The 20308-nt window shown below is 35.5% G+C and overlaps 10 protein-coding genes across 10 annotated transcripts; 5 read left to right on the top strand and 5 right to left on the bottom strand. All coding sequences in view use genetic code 12, as the record gives it.

Annotated features, from left to right (window-relative positions):
* Positions 1-13: 13 nt before the first annotated feature.
* Positions 14-853, top strand: CORT_0B02500 (hypothetical protein; the record flags this gene model as incomplete). The annotated part of the gene is made up of 1 exon (XM_003867355.1): positions 14-853. One exon carries the CDS (start codon positions 14-16, stop codon positions 851-853), a length of 840 nt encoding a protein of 279 aa, XP_003867403.1.
* Positions 854-1092: 239 nt separating this feature from the next.
* Positions 1093-2037, top strand: CORT_0B02510 (Sec28 protein; the record flags this gene model as incomplete). Its single annotated transcript, XM_003867356.1, has 1 exon — positions 1093-2037. One exon carries the CDS (start codon positions 1093-1095, stop codon positions 2035-2037), a length of 945 nt encoding a protein of 314 aa, XP_003867404.1.
* Positions 2038-2850: 813 nt separating this feature from the next.
* CORT_0B02520 (hypothetical protein) lies at positions 2851-3636 on the bottom strand (the record flags this gene model as incomplete). Its single annotated transcript, XM_003867357.1, has 1 exon — positions 2851-3636. One exon carries the CDS (start codon positions 3634-3636, stop codon positions 2851-2853), a length of 786 nt encoding a protein of 261 aa, XP_003867405.1.
* A 963-nt stretch (positions 3637-4599) lies between these two features.
* Positions 4600-4983, bottom strand: CORT_0B02530 (hypothetical protein; the record flags this gene model as incomplete). The annotated part of the gene is made up of 1 exon (XM_003867358.1): positions 4600-4983. The coding sequence occupies one exon, from the start codon at positions 4981-4983 to the stop codon at positions 4600-4602; it is 384 nt and encodes a 127-aa protein (XP_003867406.1).
* Positions 4984-6859: 1876 nt separating this feature from the next.
* Positions 6860-8269, bottom strand: CORT_0B02540 (Cdc11 septin; the record flags this gene model as incomplete). The annotated part of the gene is made up of 1 exon (XM_003867359.1): positions 6860-8269. One exon carries the CDS (start codon positions 8267-8269, stop codon positions 6860-6862), a length of 1410 nt encoding a protein of 469 aa, XP_003867407.1.
* Positions 8270-11865: 3596 nt separating this feature from the next.
* On the top strand, positions 11866-13389 carry CORT_0B02550 (Pth2 cAMP-independent regulatory protein; the record flags this gene model as incomplete). The annotated part of the gene is made up of 1 exon (XM_003867360.1): positions 11866-13389. The coding sequence occupies one exon, from the start codon at positions 11866-11868 to the stop codon at positions 13387-13389; it is 1524 nt and encodes a 507-aa protein (XP_003867408.1).
* An 833-nt stretch (positions 13390-14222) lies between these two features.
* On the bottom strand, positions 14223-15953 carry CORT_0B02560 (Tma64 protein; the record flags this gene model as incomplete). The annotated part of the gene is made up of 1 exon (XM_003867361.1): positions 14223-15953. One exon carries the CDS (start codon positions 15951-15953, stop codon positions 14223-14225), a length of 1731 nt encoding a protein of 576 aa, XP_003867409.1.
* Positions 15954-16078: 125 nt separating this feature from the next.
* CORT_0B02570 (hypothetical protein) lies at positions 16079-17419 on the top strand (the record flags this gene model as incomplete). The annotated part of the gene is made up of 1 exon (XM_003867362.1): positions 16079-17419. The coding sequence occupies one exon, from the start codon at positions 16079-16081 to the stop codon at positions 17417-17419; it is 1341 nt and encodes a 446-aa protein (XP_003867410.1).
* Positions 17420-17587: 168 nt separating this feature from the next.
* Positions 17588-18433, top strand: CORT_0B02580 (mitochondrial ribosomal protein of the large subunit; the record flags this gene model as incomplete). The annotated part of the gene is made up of 1 exon (XM_003867363.1): positions 17588-18433. One exon carries the CDS (start codon positions 17588-17590, stop codon positions 18431-18433), a length of 846 nt encoding a protein of 281 aa, XP_003867411.1.
* Positions 18434-18513: 80 nt separating this feature from the next.
* Positions 18514-20238, bottom strand: CORT_0B02590 (Gaa1 protein; the record flags this gene model as incomplete). Its single annotated transcript, XM_003867364.1, has 1 exon — positions 18514-20238. One exon carries the CDS (start codon positions 20236-20238, stop codon positions 18514-18516), a length of 1725 nt encoding a protein of 574 aa, XP_003867412.1.
* Between the last annotated feature and the right edge of the window lie 70 nt (positions 20239-20308).

Consider the following 20308-nt stretch of genomic DNA (forward strand, 5'->3'; position numbering starts at 1 on the left):
TATCGCCAACACGATGAGTGACCCCAATGCAGATACTAATCCTACCGAATACAACTACCTAAAGTCGCGGCTATCTCCACAGCAATTTCAGGCCAGCATTGACTTTTATGAAGCCGATAGCAAGTTATCCCCAGAAGACCGATTGAAATTGAAGCAAGAATTACAATCGGTTCTTGTATCCAACAATCTCATTGGCTATTCAGCTGGTATGATTGGACTCATTACACCTACTATTTACTACAAATTGATCAAGAAACAAACGCCATCTAAACTTTCATTCATTCAAAAACCTTTCTTGTCATTTTTCCTTGGGCTTGCCAACATGATTGTTGTTAGTACTATTGTGCAGCGAAAAAGCTTTAATAACAAAATTACCAGTGGCGAGCTTAATGGACCCCAATTGGATGCTTGGAAACATATGGAATGGCACAATGTTGGTGCATTCTATTACTACTACTTGAAGTCTTCTAAAGATCCAAAGTATAAATTACAAGATCCAAGAACTGTGACGATAGATCCCAAAGCTAGGAGGGTGATTGAGCCAAGCCCCGATAAGGTGAGTTTTGATCCACAAGTTTACAAGGAGAAGGAATTTCATCAAAAAGACGGTGCAAACTTTGTTAATGGTGTTGGTTTAAATGAGCATCACAATTTATCCCATTGGGACAAGATTAGGTTGGCCAATGGTTTTGATGTAACACAAGATGAGGACCCAAAACCAACACAAGCTCTGTCATTTGGTAGTGGTGGTGTTGGTGTTGGTGGCAATGCAAATGAAAACGTTTCTACTTCCGACTCGCAAGATCCAACTCATCAATTGTCAGCATGGGACAGGATTAGAGGCGGCAAGTAGAAAGTGGAAACCAGAAGTGGTAGTTTTGTTTATAGCTAAATCGTTACATTAAGAGCTCTTGCTGACACCTCTATTTGACTCTGTAAATTATAGGTTGGCTGTAGTATATACTGCCGAACACGTTATAAAATCATTGGTAGCGCCTCGCTGAAAAAAAAACTCAACTTTTGACACTCAAACTTGACAACGAAACTACAACACCTGTTTGATACCAACATTACCACAACCCCTCCCCCACAATGGACGCCTTTTCCGACTCTGGTGAATTATACACCATAAGATACCAATTTTACACCAACCAATACCACAAAGTCAAATCTTACTCACTTGAGGAATTTTCCGAGGAGAATCAATTGAAAGTGTTCGAATTTCAAATTAGATCTACAGTGGCTTTAGATCAGGATGCATCACAATTAATAGAACAAGGTAAAACTAGGTTTCCTGACAATGAAGAGTTTTTCCAATTACTACAAGCGTGGAATGACTTGCATGATTTTGGCACTGATGACTCTACCTACTTTGAAGATTTAAAACAAGCTAAATTTGAATTACAAGCCATATTGGCATCACTTTACTTGGTTAAGTTTGCTAAAGACATAGATCAAAGTATTAAGTTCCTTACTGATTACATTGATAAATTGAACAATTTACAAAAGTACAACGAGATTGAAGTGTTTTTAATTTTGATTCAATTGTATTTCATTAAAGGGAATTTCAAACAAGCTACTTTCATTTTCAAAGTGTTGAACCTGTTTCCTGATTTTTCCCGCGATAACATTATTTACCAAATCATTGAGAGTTGGTATATCAGTATTCAAAATGGAACTGATAATGTCAACAATAGCTATTCATTATATGACGAAGTTTTGAGTAATAGTTATAGTGATGATGACAACAAGGGTAAAGTTCACAACTTGACAGTATTGTTGGTATTGACTTTACAATTGAAACATTACCCTGAAGCACAAGAAGTCTTGGATCAAATATCAACTTTAACTGATGAAAAGAATGCTGATTTGATCGCTAATCAAATAACATTGGATAGGTTGGTCAATTACGGGCAAGAAACCAACGGGTTGTTAGCAGAGTTGAAGAAGGTGAATGTTGAGCATGAATTGATTAAAGATGAAGAGTCAAAGAATGAAATATTCGATGCAATTGTAGCCAAATATCAAACTGTATAGAGAGTATAGTTTTGAAACATATTACAAGACTTTTTAGAATCTGTTGTCAGTGAAAAGAATCTCGAGAATCGAAAATTTTGAATACCCAGACACTACTCGCTAAATCGTGATTAGGTGCCTACCACCATGTTTGTTTTCACCAGTAGCGTGGGGTATGCGATATTCAAATGCCGTTTTATGATAGAATAGTTTGATGTGAAAACTCATTACTGGAAATTGTCAAACTTCACTGATTGATTCGTTTCAAATGGTGTGATTGTTAAGTCACCATTTGTGTATTTTAGATTTACAAAGGACTGTATCAGTGACTATTACATAACTACACTATTTTGTTTAAGTCATTTGCTAGTGCCTACACTTATTCTGAATTTTTTGTTGAAAGGAATTGAAGGGACCATTAGAAATCGAGTATAGCTTGAGTCCAAAGATTGTTTTCCACGAGAGACTTCATGTCTTTTAACTTATTTATTGATATATTCTCCGATTTGTGTTAAGGCTCAATGATTTTTCTGTGTTATCATCAAACTTATATTGCGTTAATAAGTGTTTTGTTAAATTGTCTTGTAATCGACTGATTTTTTGTAGTGTATAGCTTCGTAATCTTTTGTTTCCAAGTCAAGCGTACCTCGAGTTGAGTACTTCGATAGGACCCCACCATTTTAGGCGAAGGCTAGCATTACTGAGATATTGGGCTGAACTAGCCTTAAGAGACGAAATTACTCAATTTACGAAGCATGCTTGTTTTGAAGTCTCTCTAACATTAAATTATACCTCCAACGGCAGTCCAGTCCACATGGACAAAGGGCAGCCTCATTAGTCCCTCTTGTAAACAGGTAACGGAATAGGATGGGCGACAATGTAGGAATTTACCTTCGTTGCAGTACCAGCGAATGCATTGTACCAAGCAATAAATCCAGTAATCACCCCAAAAACCCCTCCAGCACGAGTAACACCAACATGGCCAGAGAATGCACCACCAGCTAATAGCAAATACGTAATAAATAAGAAGAAAAATAAGCTGAAAAAGGCAATCGTTGATTTAAGTGTGTTCAACACTAAAATAAATGTGAAGATAGCCCATGCTATTAAAAAAAAACCAACCGCATTTTCCATTTGTGAAGGATCTTTTGCATATGCTTCTTGAATTCCAAAAGCTTCAATAAATATAGCTGCATAACTGATCCAAAAGGCACCATATGAAGTTAAAGCTGTAAAACCAAATGTATTTCCGGTTACAAATTCCAAAAGTCCGGCAATGAATTGAACTGTTCCTCCGTACATACAAGCCAATGAAACCACAACATTTGGAACATTGATACCCATAGCCTGTGCATTGTATAAACTCAAAACTATTGTAGTCAAAGCGAATCCAGATAATCCAACGGGAGCTGGATTAATATTGTTTTCAGGATATGGACTAACACCTGGATTCAAAGTACCACCGAATGCTGCCATCAACTCATGACGATAGAACTTCTGGCCATTTATAGTGACATATTCACCTCCGTCACCATGAATATGAACTTTTGATACTTTGTGGCCATTCTCTTTAAAAGAAGCGCCTTCTTTACCTGAATGTTGTGATGAAGTTGATGACATCTCTGTAGCTGTGCGATGGTATTATCAAATGCTTTGAAGAGTAGCTGGGGTAGATAAAAGACTGGAATAACCTTTAAAAGACCAAAAATTCAAAAGCTTTACTTCTTCTCTTGCATAAATTCTCCAATAAAGATGCATTTTCGAAATTTTCCTTATTGTTTTACTTTTGTTTAACCCAACACAACACATAAACAATATATTTCTAGAATTGATGCTTGCTTTATTATTGACTTTTTGTTTGTGTTAATTAAAATGAAATTTTTTTATTATGAGATTCCTACTGAAAAGGGAAAGCGAGATGGAAATATGCACCAAAAGTAAAAGAGAACCAGTGACAACAATAATGACGTAAAGTTGACTATTACATGATAGAAAATCAAACGTCACAATGTGGGGAAGCCCAAATGCTCACTCAAACTGATTTGTGGGGATCAGTGTTGTGTATGGCTGGCATTTGCACTATATTGAAGTCATCATGATTAATAAGTACAACTCGGCGATAACTTTTGGGAAGAGGATTTGCAAGCAGTTTAAATTAATTTTTAATACCGATCGGGTAAGACTGAAAATGATCCATGATAAGAGTGGATAGGTCGGGTAATACAACTCATTGAAAGATTCATGTTATTTGTTTTTAAAGCACTTGATCATTCGTGAGGAAAAGGATGTCAATTTCATCGGATCTTTTTAGGACCGAACAGGACGAGGGCTTTATGAAATTTCCTTAACTTCCCCTTCAAGTGTTCTTAATTACAAGAGAGTGTGGAGAGGGTTGCGCCATGATCACTACAGCTCAAGTCAACAAAGTGTGGTCTTAAGTACGTGTAAATTTTTATTCTGCAAAACTCTCTCAAGTCTGCAGTTGATCAGTGCCTCTCAAGAAATTAGAGGGTCTTCATCAACTAGGCCAAAAAAGCTAGCGGTTAATAAGATTTTTCGTCTTACATATATCTATCCTATTCTCTAGCACTGAGCATCAGTTCCGGAACTAAAACCGAAGTTAATAGGTTTGTTTTTTGCAGGAATGTCACCATGTATATTCGTAGACCACGCGCTACATTTGCATCCATGTTGCAATGGTTCTACCACCTCCCTGACCCCAACACATACCAAAGCATCCTTTAAATTTGATGTCGCAATACCAACGACAAAGTTGGAAATCATGAAAAACAACACCAATAACTTGCTCAACTTTCCACCATTGTTTCCAGCTGGCTCATTACCTCCATTGGTGAATGATGCAGCATTGGATACCAATTCCCCTCTGCTGTTGGTTATGTAGTACGAATGGCCAAATGTGAGAAGGCCACTAGTGGTTTCTGTAGACTGTTGTGATGAAGTGGACATAGTTGATACAAGTAAGTACCAAGACAAGAGTAAGAATAAGAAGGAAAGAGCATCTACCCCTATTTAAGTAGTTGTGAATATAACTGTGGTGAAAATTCAAACACGGTTAGTCCACTTTCAGAATAAAGTTTGAGAATACTTTAGACGGCTTAATGTAGCTATTATAGATAGGCGACACGAAGGTTTTTTAAATCACAAAGTGGAGAAGAACCAACAGTGAAAATTAAAAGTACCCGCCTCTGTTTGTAAAGCGCTGCGGTGGAGACGATGATATTTGCGTTCTTCATATATTATTTGGTACTAATTTCGTTCAATTTAGTGGTGTGATGAATACAGCTTAATATCTACTAATGAGGTTTATCAACAACATGAATCATTACCCCTATATTTACTAGTTAATCATAAAGGTTTGGTACCGATAGTAACTAAAGTCTCTCAAAATTTACTCATTATAGATATGAAACAATAGTACTTGTGAGAAACGGCTCTGCCGTACATGAAATGACACAGATGGCTTTTAATATGTCTCGTAAACTAAAGAAACCCGAATTGAAATTAGGGCATCATGCCAGTGGATGCCTCACAATACCATACACAAACTATTTTAACGCCGAGCTCTTAATCTATTAATAGATTATGAAGTATGACAGCTTAAGCATTTGGTGCGCAATTTTGTGTACAAAACAGGTTGTCAAAGTGTGAGTAATGCGCGGCGCCGATTAGTGTCTATACTTATTGTTTCACTTGTACCGGCACAGTGTGCTCCTTTCGTGTGAATCGTAAATATACGAGAACTTGTGTTGTTAGGGGTCAAAATGATTATTTATCTGGGCAAAAACCAACTTTTATGAGTAGAAAAACTCTTCAGAGTCTCTATACTTAGAATTATTTATACAAGTTGAAACAAGTTACTTGTATTAGTGAATAGGTTATGAGTTTAGTGCCGGGCTTTAAAATGGCCAACTACATCGTGCAAGCAGAAAGACTTTATTTTTAGTGAATTTTCACAACTTCTTCACTGTCTATCGTTCTCTCGGGTTCCAAAGTCATTGGCTAATTGATTGTTTTATGACTCCTTGAAAAGTAGTATACAATAAGTGATAAGCGGTTTTAAGAGTCGGCGGGTGGTGCTGTAGCCACATGGGTATTCAAAATTGTTATTGTGATGTCACCGTTTTTTTGTTGTCCATCAAGTTCGAATTGCTTCATCCAGAATTAAAAATCGTGGTATATGCAGGGTATGTGATTAATGTAGATGAGCTCGTAACCTGTTAAATACCAGGGAATTTCGGTAGCTTCACATTAACTTCTAATTTGCTGGTAACCTGTTGAAGGGCTTTACAAGGCGTAACTTCATCTTCCTCGTTTGTTTCAAATTATGTGGTAGAAGGTACGTATTCATTTACAATATTGCATAGTATCGTATCTTGCCCAATGTGTCTTGTGTTGACCCAAGTAAACCCAACCGTGGTTTCAATTTGTTACACAACTTTGTTCAAGTACATTTTTGCAACGAAGTCAGATTTTGGAATATTTCAAACTTCCCGTGGTGTGATCCGGGGATTGTGGTGGATTATCTACTGCGACTCTTTGTGAAATGTTGTTGATACGATGATCAGTTTGTGGCTGCTCTTGCATTTGTTCGTTAATCGTTAGGGAGCCCTAATCCGCATTTATTATTTGTTACAGTACACGTTAAATTGTTGTCTCGTATGTAAAGAGACAACAAAGCTAGTAGATACTAACTCCTTTCTGTACTAAGCTTCTACATCCACTATCAAAAGACAAATCAATGTGACTTTAAATATGAAAATAAAAAAAAAAAGCATAACCCAATTTGATACAGCAGATACATATAGCAATAGCCTCTCTTTCTCTAATCCTCAACTTTGACAACTTCTCCATGTTCATTCAATTTCAATCCTTCAGCAAGTAATCTTTTCTCAATTTCCTTCAATTCATTTTCTCGGTCTAATAATTCTTGTCTCTTTGTAATTAAATCCTGATGAACACGTTCTTCAAATTTCTTTAATCGTTCTTCTTCCAATTTAATTTGTTCTTCTTTTAACAAGTAGTCGGATCCACCACCACCAGTGGTTGTACCCGCATCAGTGCCATTACCATTAATTGATTTATCAAAATGGGATCCATGGGAGTTGTTATGATGGTGGTGAGAATTATGTATTCCACTTCCATTAGTCCCATGGCCATTACTTCCATTTCCATATTGACTTTCAGCTAAATTGTGGTTACTACTGTTATAAGTGTTGTAACTTCCATCATCAGAATTATTGTTGTTCATGTATTGGAATTGTTTACCTGATAATGCTTCAGTTCTATAATTTTCATAAATTTGGTCATGAGTGATATCTTTAAATTCATTTAAATGAGTGATTAACAAGACATTTTTCAAAATTGTGAAATCATTGATATCAGGATTATCAATATTAATTGGTTTTAAATCTTTGTTTAACACACGTAATTTTATAATATCATCAGCATCATCTTCTTCATCTTCATCATTGTGAGGAGTTTCTCCATTTTTCAATCCAGAATGATTAGGGTTCTTCTTATATTCATTGGCTCCAATAATGGCAAATGGTAATAAAGAATTCAAATATTTGTTATACTCAATAATTTCGTCATCAATATAATCTTTTTCATACTCATATTCATTAAATCGATAATAATTGATTTCATAGTTACTTAAATCCTCCAAAATCAATCTTTTGTTCAATTGTAACTCTTCCCTAGTTAAGGAATCAGCTTTTGCAATAACTGGTATTATATTAACCAAATTGTTGACATGTTTTAAAAATTTAACATCAATTTCCGATAATCCATGACCAGTAGGATTAACAAGATAAATGAGAATATGAATTCTTCCATCTTTAAATCTAGGATTACGTTTAACTCTTGACTCCTCTAACAATACTTCATCAAATTGATGACGAATAAAATCAACAATAATCCGAAAATCTTCACCACAATTGATTTGATTAGCAAAATTAGGTGTATCAATGATATTAAGACTAATCTTGTGTCCATCATTATCTTCCAATTCAACATTTTCATGTCTTAATGTCAATTTCTTGGTAAACGGATCTTCATTTATAGTTGATGAGGTGGGAACAATTGAATTGCCACCACATAAAGTATTAATTAATGTTGATCTACCAGAACCACTTTCACCAACAATCATAATCGAAAAGTTGATTGACTTTTTGAGGATCTTCCTCTTTCTTAATGCTGACGAAGATACGTTATTGTCGATGGAATAGTTCATGACGTGGGTTGGGGGAGAATCCAGTGAGTTAGTTAGTTAGTTAGTTGGTTGGTTGGTTGGTTGGTTGGTTGTAAAAAACTGGCTGTACTTAGTGAGGTGTTTTTTTTTGTTTTTTTTTTGATCTGTTTTGTTGGTGTTGTTAAAACAAAAAAAAAATTTGATTGTGATTTTCACGACAGATCGCGTCAGGGGGAGAGAGAAAGAAAGAATAAACTAATCAAATGAATGAGTATATGAAGAATGCATACAGAGTATGATAGATAAAGGGGGTGTAAAGACGTCTTGAAGATGTATGTACTGGGGGGAGGGGGTATGTAATCTATCACATATACGTTTATCTTGTATTGATGGAGATCGTGTTATTTAGAATCAAAAGTTTCAGTCGTGAATTTTTTTTTGTCTTTTGTCGTGTCTCAATTTTTTTCTCGTGTCGCATTATTTTTGACAGCCAGTAGGTAATAGTTGACAAGTACATTGACTTTATAGATGGAGTAGTAGTAATTGCCTCGTATACAACGGAATATCGATGCTATTGAGGCTTTCGTGAATATCACCGCTTATACTTTTTGACTTGCCGTTTGGAATCATCATTTGAATTCTTTTTGGCACTAAATTGGCGGAAATTGTTTTGCAACACAATCTTGTTTAATGTTTTATAAATTTTTATGGGCGAGTAAGGAAAACCCATTGGTCAAATAAAGATCTCTTTGAATCACGGTTTCAACGGTTGATATGGACAAACCGTGGAGAAGAGGTTAATCTGAGGAGGTACCTCTTCTACGAGAGTTAAAACGGCATATCTCAAAAGGGTTCGTATGGATCATATCATACTGAAAAAACACTTTTTACGACAGATATAGACAAACAGAATAATCTGCTTATAATAGATAGATAGATAGATAGATAGATAGATAGAGTTTTATAGTTGAATTTAAGATGACGTAGTCCCGTACAAGAAGTGAGAGTAGATGAAGTGTCAATACAATTTTGCCTTCATTAGATCACTTGAAAGGTGGCAAAATACAATTCTCACACCTTTCAGTTAGTTCTCCTCCACTACCGCAACTGCATATCTTTCAGATTAAGGAAAAAGATTCAGTCTTGTACGAGGCAAATAGCAACTACAATAATGGTAGGGTTCCAATATTTATTACTGACTGGTTGGTTGTCTTTTCGTTATATCCGTGTTTGTCTAACATCCTCTATAGATATATTTAGCAAGTAATACACTACCCTCTTATAATAATAAGGGTAATAAGCATTACACGAGACAACAACAAAAATTAAACTTTCTCCCTTTAGCTTTTGTGTAGAATAGTAGTAACAAAACCTTAAATTGTGCAGTACACGTCCTTTCTTTTCCAGTTTCCTTTACGCATATATTATATGAGACATTAAACAACAAAGTACAAACACAAATATAAAAGAAGCAATATATATATATATTGCATAAGATAGGGAGAGTATTACAGAACAATTAGGTCTAGATGGAGGTTGCTAGTGAATCTTCATACGATAGCAAAAACATAAAATAGAACAGAAACTGTTATTGAATAAAAAAAAGGAAAAGAAACAAAGAAAAAATAAAAAATAAAAAAAAGTGAACGAATTTAAATTCAAAATTTTTTATTCTTTTGAATCACAAAACAAAGAAGAAAACCAGAAACGACAACAACAGAATCAAAAAGTAATATAACGACCAACGGAAAATTAACTATAGAGAATCTGATATTTGAGATGATTATTATAGATGTACGAGGTATATATAACAGGATATAATATGTGCTTATGTGCAAAGTATTATGTATCCAACTGTAAATGTAAAGTGCAAAGTGCAAAGTTACAGATGTTAATATTGTTGTTGTGATTATGATTGTTCCAGTCTAACAGTTAATTACACCACAAAAATACAATAACAAACTTACATCATGCGCACACACACCCCCCCAGTGTAATACAATGTCTGGATTAACTCCGCACTTTTTAAACTTGTGGTACATTCAATCATACACTATAGCAAACTTACGTACTATACAATGCACATACATATCCAAATCCAAACACTAGACAGACAGACAGATAGAGAGAACGAACGAACGTATACTTGTAATAGACAGAAGAGCGATTTAATACAGGTGCACAAAAATATTTAATATGAATAAAGAGCGTCAGTTACTTGAAACGAAATAGGAGAACAACAACAACAACAAAAATATTAGGAAATGACATATAATTGCTCCAATTTCACCACGGCAACCCTCTTCTATTTAATCACTTACAACCAAAATGAGAAGGGGGCAGGAGAAGATAGTTTCTCTCTTCCGTATAAAATAGCCATAAGTTTTGAAGTGCTTTGGTGGTAATAGGAAAACCTTTTTAAAGTCCTGTTGTTATAATAATATAGCAATGGTCAAATCAGACAGACACAAATTGAATTAAAAAAATAAAAACAAAAATAAAAAAGGAAAGGGTGTAATTGTGTCAAAGTACACTACTTCCAATATTTAGGAGTACTTAAAATTACGCACCATCTTCTGTGACTTATTCGCACGACTTTACGTCTGTTACGAAAGAACAGTGGAAATGCAGATAAAAAGAAATTTTAAGAAATATTAGAACTATGATATTGTATTGTATTGTGCTATGATATTTTGTTGAGGAATATGAACCCATTATTCTACAAACTTCAATAAAACAACAATAATAATAATATATACACCCACTTTCACAACTCTCTCTATCTAATGGACATGCAAGTCTTCAGATTAGTTGATATTAGCATCATGCAACCTGTAATTTAGTTGTAGTAAGATTATACTGAATTTCGTTTCTGTTGTTTTTTAATTTTTATTTTTATTTTTATTTTTTTACTTACGAAGGTATTAGTTTCTACTCTATTGTCTACTCTACAATAGTAACTAATATTACACTGAAGAGATTCTTATCATGAAATTCCATTCCATGGCCCAAGCCACTAATTTATTCGTTTATTTGTATGCTTGCTTGCTTGCTTGTTTGTGTGTTTGTGTGTTTGTGTGTTTGTTATTATTCCATGGATATTCATTGGTTTATTTGTTAGTGTATTGTTTTTAGGTTAAGAAAGTAAAATTAGAACATTACACAATACTTTAACTTTAACTTTAACTTTAACTTTAATTTACTTTTATTTAACTAACTAAATGTGTAACATGGGTATATATACAGAAGTATGCATATAAACTGCATCTGGCAACTTTTATTCAGCGTCTAATTTAAATATTTTCTATTTGACCCTTTTCTATTTCCTTTTCTATTTCCCTTTTCTTTTCCACCAGATATTATAATACAAACCAACAACAACAACAACAACAATAATAATAATATCAGGTCTTTATACTGTTGAACTTATTATAGCTACTTAATCACATTCCTTTTTCAGTCCTTTATTTCCAAAGTTTCTTTTACTCAAATATATCATCAGTAACTATCATCAATAACTTTTCTTGGTTGACTTTGCTTTAAACTTTGCATTTTTTGACATTTTCCACAAATTAATTACATATATATACATACATTCACAGCATCAACGAATTTACACAACAAAAGTACTACAAACTATGTCTAATTACCTTTCTGATCAACAAGCTTTGCATATCTCAACCCCACAACCACAACCACAACCACAACCACAGCAGCAGCAGCAGCAGTCAACTACAAGTCTATCCACCACTGGCACACCTGCTCATACCCCGGTCACTATGAATCTTGTCACTTATTTCGGTAGAGTATATACCTTGTACGATGCTCTATTACTACTAGAAGCATGCCGACTCAATATTTTACCTACAATAGATCGTCGATTAACTACATTTGAACGACTGAGATTTATAAAACCAAACTGTATTTTCATATGGAATGAGACCAAAAGTGGAATGAAACGATGGACAGATGGGAAATTGTGGTCAGCTTCAAAAGTTATATTTGGAAACTTTTTACAATATCGAGAAATTAATAAGGTTACTAAGAAACCAGAATTTAATGGATTAATTAAACAATCATTTAGTTTAAATACTAAAGATGGACAACGTTTCCATTTGATTTCGTATTATCAATTGAGTAATCCTAATATCAATCGACAGAGATTAATGTGGAATGGCACTTTACCACCCGTCACCAATGACGATACAATCAATTCAATCAATTCTGATGGTGATTATGGGGATGACGATAATAATGATGAGCGAACTTTAAAGAAGCGCAAGTTATTACATTCAAACCCAGCATCTGCTACTAATTCACCAACATCAGACTTAGAACAACAACAACAACAACAACAACAACAACAACAACAACAACAACAACAGCGACAATTGGAAGAGGATTATGAAGATGGTTATATCGTATGCATACCATCACATGATCCCAAATTGAAAAAATTAACCCTTTCAACTGATATTTATCCCTCTCATACATTGCGGGCAATCCCCAAAAACTTAAAAACTGGATTAACAGGTCCTATACCAAATACTCCATCATCAATTAAAGGAGAAGACGAGGAGGGAGTGGCAGAATCATCTACATCAACACCTAATCCCCCCATTGCTCCAGGAGCAATAGGTTATAATAATCTATCATCACAACAACAGAAGCAGAAACAACAACAGAAGCAACAACAGAAGCTTAAACCGTTGAATCAACAAGTTCCCACTTATACTCATCTTCAAGATTCTTTAAACAACTATAGCCATCAACTGCCACTGGCTCTCCCAAGTGCACCACCAACAATACCCCCATCAACGTATCCAATCTCTTCAACTGCATTAGCAAAGACTCAGCACTCAGCACCACCACCTCCACCTCTCCTTCAAACTACAAATAACTCCGCCACCTCCAACTACGCCAATCATCCCAACTATGCAACTCCGACTCCAACAACAACCACTACTACAGCTACTACGAACAATGCCACCCCAGAGTTCCAATTCGCTCAAGTTTCCAATTTATCAACAATACCACCTGCATCCACAACAATGCCCACTTCAACAGGAAGTAATTTGCATTTTAAATTTAATAATTCTGAATATATCAAAAATTGCGATTTACAAATTGTTGATATTTTGAATAAAGGGTTCTTAAAGTGATTCAAGAGTAGATTTGGATAATAGGTTTTAGAAAATGGAGTAAAAAGTACAATGTTTGGATGTTTCTTGTTTTGGCACTTTTTAAAAAAACTTGTACTTTTATTATAGTGATATATATACTTATAAATAAACATAATTGCGGCAATATTATGATAAATAGCTCTCCTCTTAGTATAACTTACATATGCTTCTTGTTATATTACTGCAATGTGTCTTGACAATTGTTGAGCCATTTTAAAGTTTAGTCCAATGTTTTGAAAGATAATGCAAAAGATATAATCAACGTTACACAAAACTTAAATTGAAACGTTTCTAAAATTGTATCAATTTACGATTTCAATTCCACAAACAACACATATACACACACGTTTCTTACACTTTGGTTGAGAATTTAAAAAAGTAGAGACCAAGCTTTGTTGACCAAGCCTTGTTGACCAAGCCCTTGGGACGTGCACTTTTTGCTTTAGTATACCATAGAAGTGAGCAGAGGACAAGCGAACTTTGCGCCGCATTAATTACTCGTTTCGAATAAGCTACCCACACCAACAAACTTCGGTTGATTGTATACTGTATGTAACATCAACAAGCCAACACCAATATAAACACTCTCATATGTGTTAGTGGTCCACTTAGAAGAATATTTCTTTTATTTTTTATTTTTTTAAGCAGTTAAAGCGATTGCAAATTGCTTCTTACGAACTTAACTTCAGCAATCTTCAAGTTGAAGCCAGATGACTCACTTGTATATTCAACTTTATATAGACTAATACGATAGTACACCCAAATAATCTATACTACTTGCTTATGCTGATATCAACAGTATCATCATCCTTTCACCTTCTCTTTTTCTTCTTCACCTTATCTTCAAATTCAATACATCCCAAAGGCACACCTTTCTCCTTCAACAAATTGATAATTGTATTTCCATGTGGTCCCTGAACCTGAACTTGTTCATCATCAACAATAGTTGTTGATCCAGAGCATAATTTTCGCAACTCTTCAGCAAAAGCACCTTGTTTAATGAAAAATTTGTCATAATTCCCCACACGAGTAATTACTTTTCGACCAATCTTCATTTCAGTAACTATGTGAATCTTTGGTGGTGTTCCTTTACCTAAATGGCTATACTGATTCGAAGTGATTGCATAATGAGGTGTGAAGTTTGTTAAGAATGTAGTGAATATTTGATCACGTGGTGCTTGTGAATCGATTGGTTTGTTGGTTGGTTTCGATATGATTTCATCAATTATAATTTGTTTGGGGTTGGCTGGGTTAACCAAGTTGGCTAATTTGATGTAGTCGTTGAACATGGTACGCAATTCAGGCAAGGTGTACAAATGATCAAATTCGGCATTGAGCTTATTGAAAAACATGCGTGATTTGCTTGTTGGTTTATACAAGGTGGTGATCTTCATCATTGATGATGATGCATTACCATCCGACGACCCCGATGAAGTTGGTTTTTTAACCTTGTTGATCTTGTGAGGCACAAAATTCTCAATTGTGGGGTTGGTACGTGTCATTAGTTTGATTATTGATAAATCTTCATCTTTTCCCTTGACTTCCAAATACGATAATTTAGCCATTGCTTTGAGAAATTTGGATGTCTTTTTCCATGATGTTTTCTTGATATTAGCATATGTTGAACCTAATATAGGTAAGTTCTTATATATATATGACGACATAAATGTTGATGCATTAATTGGTAATTCGATGTTTTCCAATTTGATGGTTTGTAGCAATGATCGAATAAAAAAATTGTCTACTTCTTCTGTTGTCAATTGCGCCAATTCTTCAGCAACATTTTCAATTTCAGTTTTGACCTCTCCAGTCTCTATTGCTTCTGGCTGGGCACTGGTGGTTTCTTCCTTTTGTATTTCACTTTCTGGCTCTTCTCTATCCGCCTTATCTACCCCATCAGTCTCCACCAGTTCCTCCTCCTCTTCCTTTGTAACTTTTGGTATTTCTGCATCCACTTCTTCTGGTATCACCACATCTATCTCCTTATTCAATTTCATCAATTCGTCATCAAAATGATGGATTATTTCCACTGCCATCCCTGATCTACCGACAACATAATCAAACTGAGTCAAGTTCAAACGACATACCCCAACCGCCATAATCACATTTGGCTTCTCCTTGGAAACAATACCAACAACTGCATTCTTGACTGCCCTTTCGTCAAATGGCGGGATGGTACCCGGCAACATCAAATCCGCCCCTTTACCTAACACTCCAATCACAGGTTCATGTGTTTTGACCAAGGGTAAAATATAAGGACATTTCCAACATGTGAAAAGCGAAGGATATAACTGAGAGTCTCTGGTTTGAAACCAAGAGGGGACTTCGTTGGAGTCAAAGTATATCGTTCCCGATAACTTCTTATCCACTGGTGATGTGAAGCTTGCCTTTTTACTGATTGGCGGCACTAGATTGTCCAATCCTTCTTTAGCAATCTCATCGATTGGTAGGTTATATGTCTTGCATACTGTAGATAGGAGTTTTCTACGATCAGATGATTTGATATTAGCTGCTGGTTTTACCTGTGGTGGTTTCTTAAACATGATAAAGTGATGGAAGAGAAAGGAAGTGATTGCGAAATGAAAATTTGCGACAGAGAGAAAAGCCAATAAAAATTATCACACACTGACACGTAAACATTGGATTAGTCACGACATTACACCAACAAATGAGGGAGTCCAAAGAGTCCCCTAGTATTGCATCGCTTCGGAGGGTGATAACGCTAATTGTCATTGTATTGATGACTGGTATTGGTTACCCTTTGTTCACTTACACTACATCCATCTATCGTGCTGATTTACCTATCGATCAAATCAATGGTTATGACTTGTTAACATTGGAGTTTAAAATACCAATTCACGTGAATGTACCAATTGATGAAAATAAACTTAAGTCAGGGTTCAAACTGCTATACCCAGACTTGGAACGAAACTGGGTCATTGAAGTGGTGGAAGAACGCGATGCAAGGTATATTGTCAATGTACACCAGGATGCCAAAGAGGTTAACGTTGCCACTAAGGACAGAACAATCAATATAAATCTACGACCTCAAGATGATGTGGATGCATCAGTACAGCAAGCTCTATTTGAACAAGTTTTCAAAGACGAATTGGATACTTTAGTCTCATTAAAACATCGTCAATCAACAACCGATATCTCATTCGCCTACAACGACAAATACAACTTGGTATTTTCATTACTCGTCGAGGATGGAAAGAAAATCAACTGGCAAATAGAACAAGCTCTTACCGAGTTTGAATCGGTACTTGCATATTTACAAAACATCACATCATTTACAATAACAACTCAGATTCAATACTACTCCAATCTCAAGGGTATTTACCCCGGCGGAGTCATTACTGAGGACGACTTAACCACATTTGTTGATTTTGGTGGATGGAATCTTGTCAACTTGGATATTGATCCAACTATCAATTTTGTTACATTCCTCCCTATACAACCACTTTTCATTGACAATTCTGAATCCAATTCATTTTTGATTTCACAATGGGGTGGATTCAAGATCTATAACAGAGGGTTACCATCAATGAGTAATGCAACTATCACTGTGGATGAATTGATTCCAATTATGAATATTTTTGCTAATCAATTATTGCAATTACTAGGATTTCCTCAGGGGGACCAATCATTGGCCATCAAATTGGATTCATTGGAAAGGGTGTTAGTATACAAAAACGTCCAAAACTCAATTGACAATTTGAAATCGTTGGTGAAGTTGTCACAATCCTTGAAAGATATCACGGTGCCAGAAGAAACTCGTCAACAAGTACTTTACAGTCTTGAGCAAGTTGATGAAGCTATCAAGACAAAATCTGTAGAAGCGGCTGCTCGGGCGGAGCTGGCTTCGAATAGGGCATTCTTTGAAAAAGAGATGGTTCAACAAGCATATTTCCCAAGTGAGCATAAATTGGCGGTATTTTTGCCCTTATTAGGACCAATCTCATCGATTGTCATCTTCAATACTATAAAGTTGGTCAAGGGAAGGTAAAGTGGCCATATATCGTTTATAGAGTGAAGGCATATTAAAAGCGATATGAGAATTGCGTACTACCTGCATATAACAATTGTTCTGCTCTATTTTTTTCTTTCTCTCTTTTGAATACAAAATTTTTCAGCCAAAGACTTAAGATCTTCCAACCAGTCTATCGAAACCTCAATGTTTAGACTAATACCGCTTCAGCATATAAGGCGCGTGATTCCAACATGTACTACTTCACCCACAGCTACATTCATACGTACCCTTGTACACTTCAAAGAAACCAAGACTCAACTTCAACGAGAAAAAGATAAACAAAAGAAGCGTAAATTGAGACAAGAGTTAAAATTCAAATCATTGGAAAACCCCATTGATCATCCATTACATATGCCTATTGCTGAAGCACTCAATACCATTAGATCATTTGAAGTGGGTAAACCAGCAGATAAATCGACAATCACCTGTAATTTATATGTACGTCAAGAACAAGGTGCTGCCCCCATTAACGGAACTGTTGATATACCATTCCCTATCAATAGGAAGACTAAACCACTTGTATTCACTACTCATCATTCGATAATTGAAGAATTACTGACATTAGTCGACCCACAATATTTAGGAGGTAAAGAATTAATTGATAAATTTGTCAATCAAGAATTATTACCTGGGGATTTCACCCATGTTTTCGCTACTAGTGAAATGGAAAGTCAATTAAGATCAGTTGCGAGGATATTAGGTCCTGCAGGATTACAACCAACAAAGAAAAAGGGAACTGTTACTGATGATCCTCAAGCTATTGCTAATATTTTAAGATCATATCAAATTAAACAAAAGGATTCTCATATAACTTTTACTGTGGGGAATACTACTTTTAGTGATTTCCAAATCATGTCAAATTTGAAAGCGGTTAGTGATGTTATATTCTCGCAAATTGATCCAAATGCTTCAAAAAAGACCAGGTTGGGTTATTGTTTCATCTCCTCAGCTAATAGTCCTGGGTTAGTCATTGACTTCAAACAGGAGTAAATGGAGGAGTAGTAACAGAGGACTTGACTTAGAGCTAGTATAGTTATACTGAATAAACTTGTATATATACATTATATCTTTCACAACTTTTCATCCTTTTCATCCTTTTCATTCTTTTCAATTTCGCAAACAACAGGGGTTGTACTGATCCCAGTTGTAGCATAAGCAATCATTAACCAAGCAGGAAACCATCCTAAAATAATAACCAACCAAGTCCAACATTGCAATTGGTTCCATGAAGCAATCAAGTTTGGAAAGAATTCCTCAGCAAAGTATCCATTAGCAAGAACGAATACAAAGAATGGATTTGAAATGAACAAACACAGGATAGCCAATTTCCTATTTTTTTGTATCACGGTGGGCACAAATGTCAATGGTATTGCCAATAAACCAATCGTGAGTGCCAATGCGAAATGGACAATTAGTAAAGCAGTTATTAAGAATGCAATAATCAATAAGGCTAATCCGATCAATGCAAAACTTGTAGCGGTCGAAGAGTGTCCGTGACTTCTTACAACAAAGACAGGTAATATCAGGAGTGCCAAGGGAACGTGATTTAACGTTTCTTTTGATGCTTGCGGTATGATGACGGATAAACCAACGCACACAACCTCTGCGACCACCGCAATAATCAACAACTTGCTCAAATTTTGTGGAATTTGATCCAAATCGATACCCGAATTCAATATCGCATTTAATGCACCAAATGCATATGCTACCGCCAACATCACTGCACTAGGTAAATAAGTTCCAATAGAAACAAAATGCTTTGGACTCAACATCAAATAGAAAAAGAATGATTGATGAAATTTTTCCAACAAGTTATTGACTGATCTGAATGTAGAATCAACGATTCGACCAAATTGAGTCACATCGTGTCCTTGGGTTCCTTTAGCTTTGATTGTGAATGCTTGAATCTGCCATCCTGAAAATGCTTCATGACCATGAACATCTCTAGATCCAGCAATCACTAATCTCAAAATTCCAGAAAATAAAGTCTTCAATCGATTTGTAAAGTTGATTGCTCGATCACTTATATCTTGTATACTACAACTGATACCTTCATGTTGGCCAATTTGGTTAGCGGTGTTTAGTAAGTCTAAATTAGGCAATTGACCATTCAAACCTTCATAGAACATATCATAGTATTGAAAACCATCACCCTGCTTACCATACTCCATAATTATGGCTGCTTCTATTGACCCAGCTGTATCATCCAAACTTGTATGATATGCATTAACCCACGATCTTAAGCTCTGTTTGCCATCGGGGGGAATCACAAGAATAATGTTTTTTGACCACACGGAAATTCTTTGAAAATAACGCATCAATGCCATACCAAGTGCCATAGCTCCTTCATTGAATTCATTATCTGAATTTACCCACGGTACAACTAACGCCATAGCCTCGGTATTTTCACCTCGCGATGCATGCATAATCGAGTAAAGTGTATCATTAGTGAATCCATTATGGTGTCGCGAAACCGGCAAACCCAAATCTTGTAACCATGCTGTAATAGCTTCATTACGTTGTTCAATTGGTTGCAGTTCAAGTTGTTTAATTTCGTGTCTATACCCACGTACAATGTTCCATTCACTCTCTCGGAAATAAGACGTGACTTGTCCTGGCATCAATGCATTTTCGGAAATATAACAATTACGATAGTTTCCATCTTGCGGTAATGTTACTAGCCATAGTATACTCAAAATAGCCACGATAAATGAAAGGCGAGGTAGTAGCTTGATTGCTTTTGGGACTAAATTCAATTTATGAATTTTCCTCAACACCTTTTCTGCTAAAGCCATCTCGTGTTCAAGTTGATTGATGGAGAATACGTGTTTGGTTTAATGTGAGAAATTTGAACGTTTTACAAAG

This window comes from Candida orthopsilosis (assembly GCF_000315875.1).
Source record: "Candida orthopsilosis Co 90-125, chromosome 2 draft sequence".
Lineage (NCBI taxonomy): Eukaryota > Fungi > Ascomycota > Pichiomycetes > Serinales > Debaryomycetaceae > Lodderomyces > Lodderomyces orthopsilosis.